General features: G+C 50.2%; 1 protein-coding gene across 3 annotated transcripts; it reads right to left on the bottom strand.

Moving 5' to 3' along the window:
- Nucleotides 1-120: 120 nt before the first annotated feature.
- Nucleotides 121-17,899, bottom strand: TBC1D13 (TBC1 domain family member 13). 3 transcript variants are annotated; one of them, XM_072778238.1, is made up of 12 exons: nucleotides 17,761-17,899; nucleotides 16,727-16,800; nucleotides 15,132-15,172; nucleotides 14,490-14,551; nucleotides 14,239-14,338; nucleotides 13,383-13,465; nucleotides 11,215-11,374; nucleotides 6,084-6,294; nucleotides 5,344-5,507; nucleotides 3,810-3,970; nucleotides 3,595-3,652; nucleotides 121-2,738 (listed from the first exon to the last, which is right to left on the bottom strand). In XM_072778238.1, the coding sequence occupies exons 1-12, from the start codon at nucleotides 17,781-17,783 to the stop codon at nucleotides 2,673-2,675; spliced, it is 1,203 nt and encodes a 400-aa protein (XP_072634339.1). In that variant the 5' UTR covers nucleotides 17,784-17,899; the 3' UTR covers nucleotides 121-2,672. The 3 variants fall into 3 exon arrangements, with proteins under 3 accessions (XP_072634339.1, XP_072634340.1, XP_072634341.1); XM_072778239.1 differs by having other exon boundaries at nucleotides 3,810-3,907; XM_072778240.1 differs by lacking the exon at nucleotides 15,132-15,172 and having other exon boundaries at nucleotides 17,761-17,826.
- Nucleotides 17,900-17,915: the final 16 nt, after the last annotated feature.

Below are 17,915 nucleotides of genomic sequence, written 5' to 3'. Positions count from 1 at the left end.
CCAAAAAGAATTTCCTGACCTTCTTTGCCGAGTCTCAGAGCCTCCTGACTCCATCCCTACTCAAACTTTCCCTCCTCTAAGGTCTCAAAAGGTTTCAGCCCATCACAGCACCAATGCCCATTGCAAAGAACACATGATTTATTAAAGACAACTTGTCATCAACAGCATTGATTCAAGGAATAAAACTAATGAACAATAGCAGACTCACATTCTGACTCGAGAGTGAGACCTGCTGAGTTCGTACAGCCCAACCTATAAGTGTCCAAAGTCCTGGGGGCAGCTTCCCAACTGGGAAGCCTCAGGCCCTCTGGTTCTCAGGGCACTCCCTGGAGAATCTCAGGAGGGGGAATCCCCAAGGGTCTGTCCTTTCCTTAGGCAGTATCCCACTGGGGAGCACAGCCTCATCTGGACAGGGTCCTTTGCTCTTGACCCTCATTCCAAGGTCAAGCGAAGAGCACTGGACCTAAGCCTGCCACTGAGGCGAATCAGATGCAGTGATTCAAGTAGTATGGCCCCAGGAGGGAAGGCAGGGGGACTGGCAAGAGGGAATGCATGAGGTGTCCTGGGCAGTCTGCTGGGTCCCAGGCTGGGGCCTAAGCCTCAGGCTGTAAAAGGGTCAAACACCCAAAGTGGGACTGAACCACCAGCTGACAAGTTCTGAGAAGAGGCTGAGTCAGGCTGCCAGGCCTCGGGGAAGCAGTGTCTCTGTGCCATGATGGGGGCTTGCAGTCTGGACTCCATGCCAGCCCTCCTATATCGCTTACCCTCAGTTCCAGTACATAGCTCACAGCCCTACCAGCCAGGACCTGCTGGAAAATAGGGACAGTCCCAGAGGTAGGGGGAGAGGATGCTACTCTGACCTTGGAAGGTCAGGAAGACTGTCTCCAACTGCTTTTTACCCTCCTGGCCCCACCCTTCACCACCAAATCAAGCACTAGCCAGTCTGCAATAAATAACCAGGAGTCTGAATAAATAGTAAAAAATCTCCCAAACTGTATGTTGGGAGAGGAGGAGGCAAAAGGCAAGTGCATAAAGTCCCAGGAGCATCCAAGATACGGTCTGGTATAGGAGCCACTTGGAGACAGCTCTTCCTGGCCCACAGCCAGGCCTGGCAGACTGGGAAGTCCAGTACAAAGTCCTGGCTGCCAGACTCGGGAAGGCTCCGGGGACGGGCGGGCCACTGCTGGCCAGTCTGAGGAGAGGTTGGGGACCCCTGCTACACTGCCCAGCCTTCCAGACCCAAACCACCTGCATCCTCACTATAGGAGGAAGGGCTTAGTCAAAATAAGCCCACTCCTCCCACAGTCCAGCAGCAAGTGAAACCAGCTGCTCCTGCTCAGAGTGCCCCTGCCCCAAATCCCAGAACTGCCCAAGCAGGTGACCAGGGATGGGCAGCAGCTCCTTCACCCTGCTTGGGGGGACACCTGGCTCTCCTGGCACTGACAGGACCCAGGGCTTTGAAGCTCAGGGAGGATCCCATTGGTCCCACCTGCCCTTTAAGGGACTTACCACCCTGGGCGGGGACCCAGAAGCCACGGGAATGACTGCTCTTCTGAATCATTCAGATCCCAACCCCTGGTACAATACCACTTTCATGTCCTTTTACTTTAGGAAAGAAGGGCCTTTGGGGGGAATCTCTGGAAGATCCAGCTCTCCCTCTTCTTCCTCCAACCCTGGGCAGAAAGGAGGGGAAGGGGCCCAAAGCTTTGTGGGCCATCATTTCTCAGCAGCTTTTGGTTTCCAAGATTTCTGTTGGGAACACATTCAGGGCCCTCTAGTGAGGCAGTGTGGACTCCTTCCCAGTCTGTGGGACCTGGGGGTCTAGGGCTGGGGACGGGCACAGGGCAGAACTGACCCCCAGGAACTTTGCTAAGCCAGACTCCTCATTCTGTCTCTGGGGTTCAAGGAATGAAAAGGAAGAGGGAGGAAGAGGCTGGGGATAAGGCACCCCAAGAGAGAAGGGCAGAGGGCGAATGGAGAGAGAGTCACACACACTCTGGAAGGGAGGGAGACAGAGAAGAAACACCAAAGATACGCCCACCCCCTCACGCACGCACTGACAGACACACACACACAAGCAGCAGACACCTGGAGGATGGAGAGACACATACACACCTACCCATGACTAAAGACAGAAACAAACACTCAGTGGGAAAGGGATAGAGGGTGTGACCTGGGCCTGGCAGCTTCTTAGCTCCTTCACAGTGTCACCTTCCCCACAGAGAAGCCTAAGCACCAACCCCCAGAAGTGGTTTCTGGCTCATTTGCCAAGCACCTCCTGCAACCAGAGCCCAGAGGACCAGAGCAGGAGAGGAGGAAGGAAGCAGCAGAGCGGAGGCAGGGAAGGGCCCCTGCCAGCCCCCAGTGCCCCCAACATGCCCCTGCCCCAGGAAACCACCTCATGAGCTCCGGCCTTGCTCGGCAGCCTGGGCAAAAGGTCCCCGGGTCAAAGAGCAAGGAAGAAGCCAGGGCTGGGTGGTTAAGGAGCATGGCACAGTGTGCCCCCGGTGGAGCGGCCTAGGGTGAGGAAGCCAGATGAGGAGGCCTGGAGTGGGCCGATCCTGCAGCTTCCCCTCGGGGTGGCTGGGATCCTACAGGCTCCTGCGTGTCCCAGAAGCCAGGACACAGGGGTCAGTGTCTTCTCTCCCAAACCTGGGCCTCCTGCCAACAGGCTACTTTGAGTCTTGGAGTTCCTTGGCTTTCTGTAGGATCTGGCAGACGTCTGTGATGGGGTAATCCTAGGTACGGGAAAGGTCAACAGTAGGCCTCTGAAGTCAGCTCAGCCTTCCCACCTTTGCCACACCCGTGCCCTTCCCTCTGAGCCCTGAGCTGCATGGACAGGGACCACAGGCTACCAGATGCCACGTTCTGCCCAAGCCCCTGAAGAGAGCTAACACTATACCCACCGCAGCACTAGCTTACCCAACCCAATCAGCACCAACCAGTATCACGGCCCCTTCCTTAGCACCAGGACCATCTTCCCTCATCTCTCTCCTGCCCTCAGACCCGAGTGCTATTCATAACGAGCCAGAGAGTGGACTAGACAGTGCTTACGCAGTAGTTCACCGGGTCACCTCATCAGTCTGATAAGAAAGTTACTGTGACTGGATCTATTTTACAGACCTGGTCAATCCAATTGTGAAAACCAACCCCAGGCCAGGCATTGAAGAAACTGAGGCCTGGAGAGGTCGTCCGGTGGTTTAGGTCACGGAACTAGCACAGCAGAACAAAGATGTGGCCCAGACCTGTCTGGTACCGCACCAACATTCTTCACCGCTATACCCCACTTTCCTCCCCCAGGTCCAAGCACTTTCACCAACAAGCACTATAATGTACCAGGCACTGCTGTGTCCCAGGCACAATGAACCTATGTGGAACATTTGGTCCAGAGACGCCAAGTTACTCTTAGCAACACCATACTCAAGTGGTAAAAGCAGGATTCAAAACCAGATCCAAACCAGATCTGCCTTGGGGACCTGGACGCTTATGCCTTGTTCCTGATTCCAGCCTGCCACAGCAGCTGGCATGGGTGGCTGCTTGGTAAGCATCTGCCTCACGACTAAAGACTGAGCTCGCCGCTCCAAACTCCGTTACCTGCAGGAGCCGCATGTTTACGGTAAAGTCCCCTTCCAGCAACTGCTCCCGGATCAGTCTAAGGAAAACAAGCAGCAAAGGTGCTGGAACCCTGGGCCACTGAGTGCCCAGCTCCTTCCTCACCACCCTCAGTGTGACCCTCGCCCAGGAAGTCCAGAGGTTCCCTCCTCATGAGAGCAGCCCCTGCCCACCCCTCTGCTGGTGGTCACACTCACATGAGCATGGCGCAGCAGACCAGGAGGAGGAAGTCAAAACGGTTGTCGTCAGCGAAGAGGGAATCCCAGATACGGATGACGTCGGGCAGCAAGAACTCCTGGGACAGCAGCAGTGTCAGCCAGCGGAAGGCGAAGAACTGAGGCTTGATGTTCTGCTCTTGCTGGGGAGACAGGGGCATGGGGCGGGGTGCTCGGCAGCCACGCAATGCCACACAGCCAATGAGACCGGCCACATGTTTCAGCGCCAGGCACAGAGTGGGGAGAGCCTCGGCCAGCCAGATCTTCCTAATTTCCAGTAGAAGCCAGAAAGCCAAGCTTTCTTATGAGCTCTCTGGATTTACCAATGATGGCTCTAATTCTTTTAAAATACTGTATGGATTATAACCTTGGATTGAGGGACAGAGAGACCGTTATCAGCACTTAGTATAAGCCTAGCTTTGTGCTTAGCATGTTTTTTTTTTTTTTTTTTTTTTTTTTTTTTTTTTTTTTTTTTTGTGCTTAGCATGTTAAACGTATCATCTCATTTATTTACTTCATATTACAGACTTACATGGCCGTCATCCCCCTAATATGAGCTCTCTGGTCAGCCCCAGTGATTATTATTAACTGAAAAATTGTTAAAAAAACAATTTTTCAAAATTGGGCAAAAATATTTCTGTATCTGTTTAAAAAGACCTGTTTATATGTATTTTCTTATTCACAAACCATTTTTGTTTATACAGTTTCTCTTCACGAAACTATTTTCTGGGATCCCTGGGTGGCGCAGCGGTTTGGCGCCTGCCCTTGGCCCAGGGCGCGATCCTGGAGACCCGGGATCGAATCCCACATCAGGCTCCCGGTGCATGGAGCCTGCTTCTCCCTCTGCCTGTGTCTCTGCCTCTCTCTCTCTCTCTCTCTCTGTGTGACTGTCATAAATAAAAAAAAAAAAAAAAAAAAAATTCTAAAAAAAAAAAAAAAAAAAAAAAACGAAACTATTTTCTGAAATAGGGAATGCCACTCTAATAACTTTATATATTATCTTTAATTTTTAAAAATGATGTTCGCTGGAGCGCCTGGGTGGCTCAGTTGGTTATGTGTCTTTCAGCTCAGGTCATGATCTCAGGGTTGTGGGATCGAGCCCAGCGTCAGGCTTCCTGCTCCATAGAGTCTACGTCTCTCTCCCTCTGACCTCTCTCGCTCTTGCTCTCTCAAATAAATAAATCTTTAAAAAAAAATGATGTTTGTACTTTTTTCTCAGAGGACTACCACCAAGCTACAGTCATCTAGCATGTGGTAAATGCACTGTGCAGTGCCTGGCACATGACAGGCACCCTACCAGCTTCCTCTTCCCTCCCAGCCCGCTAGACTCCCATGTCAACTGCTGCCTCAATCTCCCAGTCGCGCCCCAGCACTTGCACCAGCACCCTCCAGAAGGAGCAGCCATTTTCCATCCCTGGATTCAAGCTGGACCTTGCCCTAGGACACGCAGGAGGCCTGCCTATCTGTGCCCCTCCCCGTCTGTCTGCCTTGTCCTGGTGGTCCTAGAGCTCCTCACCAGTTTCAGGTAGAGTTCCATGTCCCTATCCTTCAAGGTAGAATACACCTTCTCCATCTTGTAGGTGATGCCACATTGTGAGTCGTCCAGGCTCTTGATGAAGTTGTCCCGGATCTCAGCCATGAGGTTGGTGAAACAGAAGAAGGTGTCTGCCTCGGCGTGCTCTGGGGGACGGGCAGGGGGAGGGCAGCTGCAAGGGGACTGATGCTCTCTCGAGTCCCACCCTATCTCTCACCCCATGTCTCACGTATGTGAGGGCTTTCTCCCTCACCTCTGAGCCTCTCTGGGCCACCCACTCACCTGGTCAGGCTCAGGTGCTCCTCTATCCTTGACCATGCCCCACCCTCAGACTAAGGACAACACATCTTTCTTGTCACATCTGGCAACACTGTACTTTCGCTTAGCGGCTATCATAGATACATATCATCTTCTGATGATGTTTTCCAATCGTTATATATTTAAATCCTTGTCAATCATTCAGCTTCCTGTATATACATCCCCTCTTCTCTACCAGAATTTCAATTATAAACACTGAGATGAGGAAACTCCCAACATTCTAGAAAGCCTAAGCTGGAAAAGATCTTAGAGACCATCCAAGTCAACCCCTCACATCTGACGGAGGGAAGATGGAGGTAAGGAAAGGGAGTTGTACACCTGATAAGGCCTATCACTCTGGTTTTCCTTGGTCCATTTTTCTAGGGAGTTACATGAGGGATGTGGGCAGCCAAGAGCCCTCTTACCTTTCCACTCGCTGTTGGGGTCGGTGGCAAAGGTATAATAGAGGGGCCCCACGATCTCATTCATGCCCTGTACATAAGCAATGCCAGGGTTGAGCTTGGCATAGATGAACAGGATGCGCTCCACCACCTCCCAGTGGGCCTCGCAGCCATTGGGCAACACCTCATACTCATTCAGGGATGACGGCGCAGAGTTCTTGTGTGGGGAGCTCATCTGCGGGAGGAGAGGATCTGGTAAGGTGGGTGGCATTACAGATAATGTGTTCTTGACAGAAATGTCTACCATTCAGCCTACCATTCAACTTCCAGCTTATGGGGAATACAAAGCAAAGCAGAGCGTGTCCAATATTATGAAAAGAAACAAGCAGACAAATCTACAATGTGGGATATTCCACAAAACAGCTAGCTCATTTATGTGATAAAAGCCACAATGGTTACCTCTGAGGTGAAGGGATACTGACTAGGAAGTGACATGAAGGAACATTCTGTATGATGGAAATGTTCAGTGTCCTGATTAGGTTGGCAGTTACAAGGTATATACATGAGGAAAAGTTCATCCAGTTGCATATATAAGAACTGTCCATTTGGGACGCCTGAGTGCCTCAGCAGTTGAACGTCTACCTTTGGCTCAGAGCATGATCCCGGAGCCCTGGGATCGAGTCCCACATTGGGCTTCTAGCATGGAGCCTGCTTCTCCCTCTGCCTATGTCTCTGCCTCTCTCTGTGTGTCTCATGAATAAACAAGTCTTAAAAAAAAAAAAAAAAAGAACTGTGCATTTTACTACATGTAAGCTATACTTTACCTTTTTTTTTTTTAATTTTTTTTATTCATTTGAGAGAGAAAGAGCATAAGCAAGAGGAGAGAGAGAGGGAGAGGGAGAAGCAGACTCCTCACTGAGCTGGGAGCCTGATGTGGGGACCCCGGGATCATGACCTTAGCTGAAACTAGATGTTCAACCATCTGAACCCCCCAGGTGCCCCTATCATTTACTTTTTAAAAAACCTTTAAATAGGGGTACCTGGGGGCTCAGTTGGTTAAGTGTAACATCCCAATGCAATACATACACCTTGACTGGGTCCTGGTTGGGAAGTCAAACCAAAAAATATTCTTAGCACAATGGAGAACATCTGATCATGGACTGGATATTGGGTGTTAGTGTGGAATTATTGTTAATCTTCATGGATGTGATGGTGGTAGGGAGGAGGATGTCTTCATTCCCAGGAGACACCTGGTAAAGTTCTTGGGGGTGAGGGTCAGGGCCTGTACAACATATTCTATCTCTACATAATATACCCACAAATTTGGCAAAACGTTAACAACTGCTGAATTTAGTTAGAATGTATATAATTAAGCATTGAGAATGTATATAGTTGGGACACCTAGGTGACTCAGCAGTTGAGCAACTGCCTTCAGCTTAGGTCATGATCCTGGAGTCCCAGGATCGAGTCTCACATTGGGCTCCCTGCAAGAAGCCTGCTTTTCCTTCTGCCTGTGTCTCTGCCTCTCTCTGTCTCTCATGAATAAAATAAAATATTTTTTTAAAAAAAGAAAGAGAGGGATCCCTGGGTGGCGCAGCAGTTTGGCGCCTGCCTTTGGCCCAGGGCGCAATCCTGGAGACCCGGGATCGAGTCCCACGTCGGGCTCCCGGTGCATGGAGCCTGCTTCTCCCTCTGCCTATGTCTCTGCCTCTCTCTCTTTCTCTCTCTGTGACTATCATAAATAAATAAAAATTTTAAAAAAATTTTTTTAAAAAGAAAGAGAAATGTATATAGTTGAGCATTGTATTCTTCTTTCAACTTTTCTGAAAGTTTCAGATTTTTTAAAGTTTTATTTAAGTCATCTCTACATCCGAGGGGTTCAAATTCACTACCCCAAAATCAAGAGTCACATGCTGTATAGCCTGAGCCAGCCAGGGGCTCCTCAGATTTTTCAGTAAGAAAAATTTGAGGCAGGACACCTGGATGGCTCAGCGGTTGAGCATCTGTCTTTGGCTCAGGGTGTGATCTCAGAGTCCTGGGATCAAGTCCCATATCAGGCTCCTTGCATGGAGCCTACTTCTCCTGTCTCTGCTCTCTCTCTGTGTCTCTCATGAATAAGTAAATAAAATCTTTAAAAATAAATAAACAAATAAGAAAAATTTAAGGGGAGCTTAGGTGGTTCCATCGGTTAAACATTCAACTCTTGGTTTCAGCTCAGGTCATAATCTCAGAGTTGTGTGATCCAGCCCTGCATCAGGCTCTGTGCTAAGGAGGGAGTCTGCTTGAGTCTCCTCCTCTCCCCCATGCCCCTCTCCCATGTGCACACACATGTGTGCTCTCTCTAAAATAAAAATAAATCTTTAAAAGAAAAAGAGGGCAGCCCCAGTGGCACAGTGGTTTAGCGCCGCCTGCAGCCCAGGGCGTGATCCTGGAGACCCTGGATAGAGTCCCACGTCAGGCTCCCTACATGGAGCCTGCTTCTCTCTCTGCCTGTGTCTCTGCCTCTCATTCTCTCTCTGTGTCTCTATGAATAAATAAATAAAATTTTTTTAAAAAAATAAAAAATAAATAAAAAAAAACAAAAGAGAAAAAATTGGGAGAATAAAAAGGAAAAAATTAGAAGATAAATAGAAGAGAATCCCAGTTAACGAGGAACCTTTATGCAACAGAACAGAGGTTTCCAACAGCGGTGCCAGCAGGAGCCTCAGGTGCTCTGCAAAGATTCAGGTGCCTGGCGTTACCTGTGTGAGACAGCTATAGGCACAGGCAGGTAGGGATAGTATATTAAGCCACACACTGGAAGCACACAGTACTGAAGACAAAGTCCCTCTTCCATCACTCACACACACGTGTATATGTGCACTCACACACACACATATCACTACATTTACTGAGAGCTTTCTAAGTGCAAGACAGTGCTCTACAAGCATTCTTCCATTAAACCCTCTGTACAATCTAGAATATCTGCTCAACATCATTTTTAGGATGAAGAAACTGAGGCTCAGAAATGTTAGGTCATGGGATGCCTGGGCGGCTCAGTGGTTGAGCGTCTGCCTTCAGGTCAGGGTGTGATCCCGAGGTCTGGGGATCGAGTCCTGCATCAAGCTCCCTGTGAAGAGCCTGCATCTCCTTCTGCCTGTGTCTCTGCCTCTCTCTGTGTCTCTCACGAATAAATAAATATTTTCTAAAAAATAATATTATTTTATATAAATATATATTATTTTATTATAAATAATAATTTTTTTTTTTTTTAAAGAAAGAAACGTTAGGTCACTCATCAAAGGCTCACAGTACGTAGCGGCACTAGGACTTGAACCCAGATTGGCTGACTCCAGACCTGGAGCCTAGGCTTCAGAGAAGTGCTTTCCAGTCTTCCAAAAATCTACAGAGCCACGACCTGCTTTCATCCTCTTGGCACTTCAAAAGCCAGGAGGATGGAAATGATTATGCCCAGTTTATAGGAGACAGAGGCCCAGTATCACTTCCAAAGTCAGATGAATGTACAGCTGGAACTAAACTGTCCAACCACAGGTCCAGCGGTCCAGGGATGAAGCTCCTGGTCATATTCTCTGCCACCGGGACCAGACTGAAACCTAAAATGGGTAAGAGCTTGGCTCCCAGACCCCTATTACTGTAGTGAAATGAATGAAACCAGGTCCCCACCTTGCCCTATAGCCAGGACATCAACTATTAGTAAGAGGGTTGCCCACAAAGCCAAGCATTCTGCACCTTTCAGCCCATACAACTCTGTCCTAAGCATGGGGACAATGGGATCAGCTGTAACGGCACTTGTTACCCTGTAGCAGAAAACGGCTGCTCTCCTAAAGATAGAGACTTGGTCAGTCATTCTACTTGGGGAGAAAAAAAGCTGCTGCAATATTATCTGTCACTAGCTTGTTGGAGGTTAGAGAGGAGGGTTTTTCTACTGTTGGAGGACAATGAAAAGTTTTAGAAACAAGCTGGGAGTTCCACACACCAAAGCCTAGGTGTCAATTAAGGAATAAGGAAGGGGTACCTGGGTGGCTCAGGGGTTGTCTACCTTTGGCTCAGGTCCTGATCCCAGGGTCCAGGACCCCTGCAGGGAGGCTGCCTCTCCCTCTCTCTCATTAATAAATAAATAAATAAAATCTTAAAAAAAAAAAAAAAGGTAATAAAGTAATATGCTTCATTTGGCTATAAGCAGCTTCTCAGAGTTACAGGAATCTGCCAGAAGAATGGGATTCAATAACTCAGCATGACTTAGCCAGCAAAGTCCTATCAATTCTAGCTCCTGGAAAACCTGGCTGGCTCAGTCAGCAGAGCATGCAATTCTTGATCTCGGGGTTGTAAATTTGAGCAACATGCTGGGTATAGAGATTACTTAAAAAATAAAATCTTAGAAAAAAAAAAAATTCAAGCTAAGTCTCTCAGCTCCACCCTTCATTCCACCCCGGTCTTCACTGGCCCTTGCCTGGATAATGCAGCCACCTCTGAACCTCTATTCTACCCCTCCGATCAATACCTCCACAGGCCCCATGGCAATGCTTTACAAAGGCAGATCTGAATCATGTCACTGGCCTGCCTAGAACGCTGCAAGGCTCCCCAGTCCTCAGGACCACTATTTTTGCCAGCATCCTTCAGTAGCCCTACCCCTCTTGCCCCCCACCCCTGCACCCTGCCTCCAGCTAGGCTAGACCCCACTATTTCCTGAACACACACTTTCTCCTGCCTGAAGTCTCCACGTATGCCCTCCTCTCCACCTGGAATGAGCTTTCCTCTTAGTTCCTGGACCCTCAGTTTCCATATCGCCTCCTCGGGGAAGTCTTCCTGGACACCTAGGTCAGGTCAGCTCCCCACTGCCATTACTGCCTCCACCACACTTTCCCATCAACATGTAATTACTTTTTCTTTTTTTTTTTTTTTTTTTTTTTGTAATTACTTTTTCAAGAGCCATCTCCTCTGTTGCTCCTTCACCCTATGGTAGGGCCCTTCCCCGCACCCCTCACACTCAGCTTTTGATACATGACTTGCAGAAAGAGCCCTGGAGGTAGACCCAAAGTCACTCTGGGTAACTGTCAGGGCAGATAGTCATGGGCCCAATGGCCAATGCTCCAAGGGAAGTATGAAGGAAAAAGCTGTCATGAGGCATCCCTGGGGCCCCCAGGTTGGCTCTCACATTTGTGACTCCACTCCGGTTCCGGGCCACTGTCTGGGATTTTAGCGTTGTCTGTTCCACCCGCTTTCGAAGGGTCTCAAACTCATTCTGGGGGTCCAGAATAAGAAGGCAAGGGTACTCGGTGGCTCTCTGGAAGAACGATATATCTGGGCACAGCCTCCTGTCAAGAGGGAATAGGATAGAGTTTTGTTACTCAGGGTAGAGGTTTGGGGCATTTTTGCATGTTTTTAAAAAAATAAGTAACATTTTATCTTTAAATGTTCAGGTTTTAAAAAGTAATATACTCATATTATATATAAATATGCATAGATACACACATATATACATATGCAAACATATACCCATCTTACCGTGTATATTTGCCAATAAAATTAAGTGTCCTTACTGTCTTGTAATCCAACTCTTCTCTTAAACCATAAACATCTCTCCACATCAAAAATCTTTATCTAATATGCACAGGGTGTTAAGTGTAGCGTGGCTTAAAATGGTGACATTGTACATTATACAACAGGATCACATTTACAGCTGACGTAGGAAAATGTCCAAGACAGAGGGAGAGGAAAAATCAAGGTGGGAGACAGTCTCTAGAATGTGATCAAGTTGGGTTTGTTTTGTTTCCAGTTTGATTAAAGGTATAACCGACACACAGCACCATGTGAGTTTAAGGCACAAGTTTTTCTCAGGTATGTACGGCAGCATAGGCACATTTTCCAGACTTCTTACACATAGCCCATCACAAATCTGCCTTCCAGGGGATCCCTGGGTGGCTCAGCGGTTTAGTGCCTGTCTTTGGCCCAGGGTGTGATCCTGGAGACCCGGGATCGAGTCCCACATCAGGCTTCCTGCATGGAGCCTGCTTCTCCCTCTGCCTGTGTCTCTGCCTCTCTCTCTCTGTGTCTCTCATGAATAAATAAATTAAATATTTTTTTTAAACATCTGCCTTCCAAAAACACTGAACAATGTGCTACAGTTGCTACCAGTGAGAGACAAAACCTCTCTCTCTAGAACCAGATTGAAGACATGGTTCTTGACTCAAACCGTTAAGACACCTTGTGGACAGAGGCTGCCCCAACACCAGCCTGGGAATGCAGGAGACAAGCCCCCATTTGCATCCTGGTTGAGCCATGCGCCAGGCTGGGGGCGTCTACCTGGAGCCTTCTGAAGATGGGCCTGGGCAAAATGAGCATACCCTGGAGGGTGAGCACCCAGAGACACAGCTGACACCCACTGAAGGCAGAACTGAAAGCAGGCAAACAGACCCCAGAACTCTAGCTCTAACCACTCAGGCCCAAGGCAGACAAGCCTCTCTTACAGCTCCTCACACAGCCTTGTGGGAGATTCCACCCGCTGCCAGACTCATCAACCCCACAAGACAGCACAAGCGTGTTTCCACATTTCTCTGCCAAGTGGAAAAGCACACCCACGTACACATTGTAGCTCATGATTTTTTAAAAAACAAACATCTGACCCTGTCACTCCTACACTTAAAACCTTTGCACAACTGCCCTATATGTCCTTGGGATCAAGTCCAAGGTCCAGTGCCTGCCTCCCTCTAGTGTGGCTTCAAGCACATTGGCCCTCATACTGTTCCTGTAATGTGCTCCCATGGGCTTTCCAGGGCCTTCCTGCAGGCAGCTCCCTGCCACCACAGTCTTTTCCTCCCTCTTCCCCTGAGGCCTCCCACTCCTGAGACCTCAGCCAAGGCTTCCCCCAAACTCTTAAAGCACCCTGAATTCTCCCCTCAGAGCATTTACCACAAATGCTAATCATATGGAAGATAGGTCTTGCTGAATGACTGTCTCCCCGTCCTCTCCACCAGGTTCTCAGCTCCTAAGAGGGACCATGTCTGTGGAGTCCATCCTCAACCCTGAACTTAGCACAGAGCCCGCCATACAGTGGGGCCTCAATATCTGCTGCAGGAACAGTCAGCTGAAACCCTACATTACGTCCAGGGCATGACACTAAGGCAGGGAAAAAGGAGAGCCAGGCACCCGCCTCGCGGGCCAGCCCCATTCACAGGCTGACATCACTCGGGCCTGGACCCACCTAGTGGACAACCCCCTGAAAGTTCCTCAAACACCCACCTGTGGGCATGCTGGAAAGCACAGGCCTGGGAAACTCCCCAGCAGTCCCAGGGGCCAGCATGTAACCACCAGCGCCCCACTTACCGGACGTCTTTGTCAATCTGCAGCAGCACCTCATTGTCCTTGAAATACGTGTTCCACCGGCTGTCAGGGTTGGGGTTGAGTGGCTGTGGGGAGAGAATCAGCTGCTCTGTCCTAGGTCCAACAGGACCCCAGGAGGCAGACTCCAGTCTGGGGGCCTGCGCAGAGGCCCCACTGAGGCTCTGAGTCAGCCTGGGAGCTACTCCAGGAGCCTCTCACATCACATTCCAACTCCAAGTAGAGCCCTGCAGTCTGCTCTGACGACATCCCTGCTGGTCAGGGACCGTCATTTCCATCTACTGCTGCCGCCTCGAATGCTGCCTGTACCAGGCACTCGCTGAAATGCTTGCTGAATGAATGCACATTGTATCTTTTTGAATCTGATTCATCAACACTTTGAATCACCGATCCTAGTCCTCGGAGCATGGGCCTGGGTCCATCCATCCCCACTTCCTGAACACGGGGAGGGGCTCCGTATTTGAGGAGAGAATGAGGCTTCCTCCAGGCCACAGGAAGATGGTCTATTCTCCTACCCTGGTCTGATTTTCTCTTCAACTATAAAACCAGGGCCTTCCCCAGGAAACAGAGGTGAGGAGGAAAGGAGACAGAGCCCACAAAGAGGATGGGGCCCAGTGCTATGCACACTTGGAGTCCAAGCTGTGATTTATGTACCTGACTGGGTCTAGCGCCTGGGAAGCAGAAGGGAGAGACAACGGCCTCCAAGGGCAGAGCAACCCAACACAGAAAGGAGGTAGTAGATGGACCAGAGGGGACCCAGACTGGCTACACCTGACCTCTAGGGTGGGGCCAAACCTGCCAGATCCTTGTAGCCCCAGCTCCTGCTGCCACCCTTACTCACATGGTCTTCAAAGGTCACATCCTCCCTGGACACACCCATGTTGGCCTTGGCAATACCAGGCTGGATGATCATTTCCCTCAGGAACTGAGAGTATAGCTCCCTGTGGAAGAGAAGAGGAGAGACAGATGATCCCAAAGGTTCCTTCCAGGCAACCAAACCAGAGAAGCTGCAATAGGGGGAAGATGGGCTCAGCCCCAGCTGCTGTCTCACAGGAAAGCCCTCCCATCACCCCCTCTTTCTCATGGTCTCACCTCTGCTTGGCCAGGATGGAGGTCCATGAGGCTCTTTCCAAGGGGAGGTAGTTCAAGAGAATCTGCACAGAGGGAGAGGATCAAAGCTCTGGTGACTCTCCAGCTCAATCCCAGACAGTAGATGGAGGCTGACTGGTCTCAAAGAAAATGTCTAATAAAGCCGAGAGAAGACCAGATGGGCTAGAACCCACAAGTGGAAGTGTGGACTGGGGGTAGCCTCCATTCTCCTCTCCACTGCCTCCCTCCTCCTTTATCCCAAACCAGCCCTTTCCTCTGCTTTTCTTCACACAGACTCTCCCAAATGATAACAAAACCTAGTGCTCAGAGGCTGGAAACTGGGCTTTGGCTCCCACCTCAGCTAACAGCTGCAGGCAAAGCATGGCCTTTCTTTGTCACATTAAGCATCACTTCACTGTACTATACAGACTAGGAAGGAGATGGCTTCACTGCTACTACAAAGCATCCCATCCCCAAGAGGATCCTGGAGGGGGTATCAAGAACAGAAAACCCACAACTTCCCAGAAAAGTGTCCTCAAACAAGCAAGGAAAGGTGCAGAACCAGAAGGGGCCGGGGTGGGGGTAGCCCATGCAGGAACCCAAGGACTCTCAGCAGAGCAGACACCCCAGCCCAGGCACACCCACCTTCCAGCAGAGGCACCGCAGTCCGCCCTCACAGGGGATGCCTGTGGACACAGCAGGCGAGAGTCACGCCCCAGGCCAGAGGCCCCAGACCCCCAGCCTTCCACCTCAGAGCCAGCTGGCAGGCAGCAGAGCAGGCAAGAAGTACTCCTTCAAGGATCATTTTCCGTCACAACAATGACTGGACTGGATGCTAAATCTGTATATTTCCCTCCATGACCCCTGTCCCCAGGCCAGAGCTCCCTCAGTGTGGAATGTTCTTTTGGGGAATAACACCTTCTCATTCTCTGCATTTCTTCCTCTGGGCAGTGTTAACCCAGCACCCTCTCTTCCCAATCAAAGTCATATCTCTTGTTACACATGATAATGGCTCCGTGACTTCTCCTTCATAGCATCCATCACAATCAGGATGATCTACCATAGTTTGTGTATTTAACATCTGTATCCCTGACCCCTGCGTAAGCCCCAGAAAAACATGCACCAAATGTGTCTTATATTACCTATCCCTAGCATGGGGCACAGCACACAGAAGGCATACCGTAAATATTTGTGGAACATAAACTAAGCTATGAATGATACGTCTTTGTGCTTTATGGACATTATTTCACTTAACCCTCATTAGAACCCTAGTAAATCCGGAAGGTTCACTTTGTTGTCCGCATCTTACAGATAAAAAAACTATCTGTAATGACAGAGCAATCAAGGACTCAAACACGGGTCTGTCTTAACTCTATAGCCCAAACTCAACTGCTACTGCAGAATGGCTCCCCCGAGGCCTGGTAAATTCTTCAGTGTGGTATACATCCTGTGACCTATCAGGATCTTCAGGGTCTAAGTATCACTCCTGAACAAAAAACAAACTCTTCCTGCAATACTGTCAGGAACCCTGCTAAAGCAGCTGTTGCTCCAGGATCCCTAACATTGTGAATGGGAGCTAATGCCCTCACCTCAGAATCTGAACAGGCAGGAGAAGAGCAAGTCAAGAATGCCTTGCTGACAAGGTCACAAGGGCCGAGCAGTAACAAGAACCTACACAGAATACCTTGGGGTATTTTAAAAGATAAGCTAAAAAATCTCTGTGCTGGAAGATTAACCATGCCACAGAGGGCAAAGTCAAACATGGCTGAAGTTCAGCTCCTAAAGTCAGGGTCTCAAGGCTTAACCAAAGTTCACTATGGCCTGAGTCAGCTTTGTTCCCCTGGGAGGGAATAAGGAACTGCTCTGCAGCTAACCAAATTCTACAACACAGGAAGTTTGCTGAGGAGTGAGGAAGACCCTGCAGCGGCTCCAGGCTCAAGTGTCCTCTGGCTCCAGCCTCCCAGCCTCCCAACTTCCCAGCCTCCCGTGTTCAGCCTTCTCCAGTTACTCTCAGCAAGCAGCAAGCACCACTCACAGGCCAGGAAACATCCTAAGACTCACAGGCATGCTCTTGGTGGTCAGGGCAGTCAAGGATAGTTCAGAGTCACAGAATCTGGAAAAGTCTCCAGGAGGTCGGCTAGCCCCCAGAACTGACCGGGTGTGGCCTTGTGCACCTTCCCCTCCATTCAAACCATAATGCTGCTCCGGGAAAACCTTCAACACAGACAGCTGCCGCTTACCACTAAAACTGAGTTCCCGAAGCTTTTCCAAGACGATGGTGGGCTCCTTCAGGACATCCTGGAAATCTGCAATCCTGGAAGGTGGGATGGGGAGGCAAATGAAGCACACCCAAACCCGAGTAACAGACTTAGTGATCACTCCTGAAGCCCAAAGATCTCCTTGTCACCAGTCTTCCAACAGTTCCTCCCGCCCCTCGGGGACATGAAGACAGCAAAGCTCAGTCAAGGTCCTGGCCAAAGACATCTTTGGGAAACTACATAACTACCCATCACTTCTTACTCCAAACCCCAAAACATAAATGTTTTTGTCTAGAGGTTCTCAAAGGCACACCATGAAACCAGACACATTTCTCATATTCAGTGAGCTGGCATTTATTGGGCACTTCCTGCTGGCCAGGCCCAGCCCACAGGGCCACTATCTGAACTCAAGGAACCCCAGGAACCAGGAGTAACATGATCCCTAGACAACGGGCCTGTGTAATCCGCAGGCAGCTCCCAAGGCTCAAAAATATAACGATTAGAAGACCTCTGGGCTGGCCAGCAATCAAGGACAAAAGGTTTAGAGGAAAATTGAACAGTGAGCAAAATTTGGCTGTTGCTGCAGGATTTGACCTGGGGGAAGGAAAACTGGAGAATCCAGGTTGTCCAGCATGCCTCGTAAGAACCGGGCAAGGGGGATGGGGAGTGTTTGGAGGGGAAGGTACCGGGCAGAGGATGAACAAGGGAGACAAGAACGGGGGGATGGGGAGCTGAGGAGCGGGGCATCGAGGCTCTGGATGAGGAAGGCACCGGGAAGGGGGAAACCCGGGGTCCAGAAGGAGGGCGGGGGGGGGCGGGCACTGGGGAGCAGAAGAGGTGCCTCGGCCCCGTGCCCCCTCAGGCCCATAGGCAGTGAGGCTGGAAAGTGGGCACCCGAGATCCTCTCCCGGGGCGGGGGTCCCCGACTCCTGGCCGCACCTGCACCCCCCTCGGCAAGGCAGGCAGGGCAGCCCGGCCTGGCGTGGTGGAGCCGGGTTGGCCTCCGTGGCCCTTACCTGCTCTTGTGCAGACTCGACATGGTGTTGACTTCCGGATCCCCCGCTGCCTCTACCGCCCCCGCCGCCGCCGCCCCCTAGGGACGCGGGGCTCTCCGCAAAAGCCTCCGACCGGAAACGCAGCCGCGCGCGCGCGCGTTCCGGCTCGCCCCGCC

The sequence above is a fragment of the Canis lupus genome, chromosome 16 (assembly GCF_048164855.1).
Source record: "Canis lupus baileyi chromosome 16, mCanLup2.hap1, whole genome shotgun sequence".
NCBI lineage: Eukaryota > Metazoa > Chordata > Mammalia > Carnivora > Canidae > Canis > Canis lupus.
The sequence above is the reverse complement of the archived record's forward strand: the minus strand, read 5'-3'. Positions and strand labels throughout refer to the sequence as shown.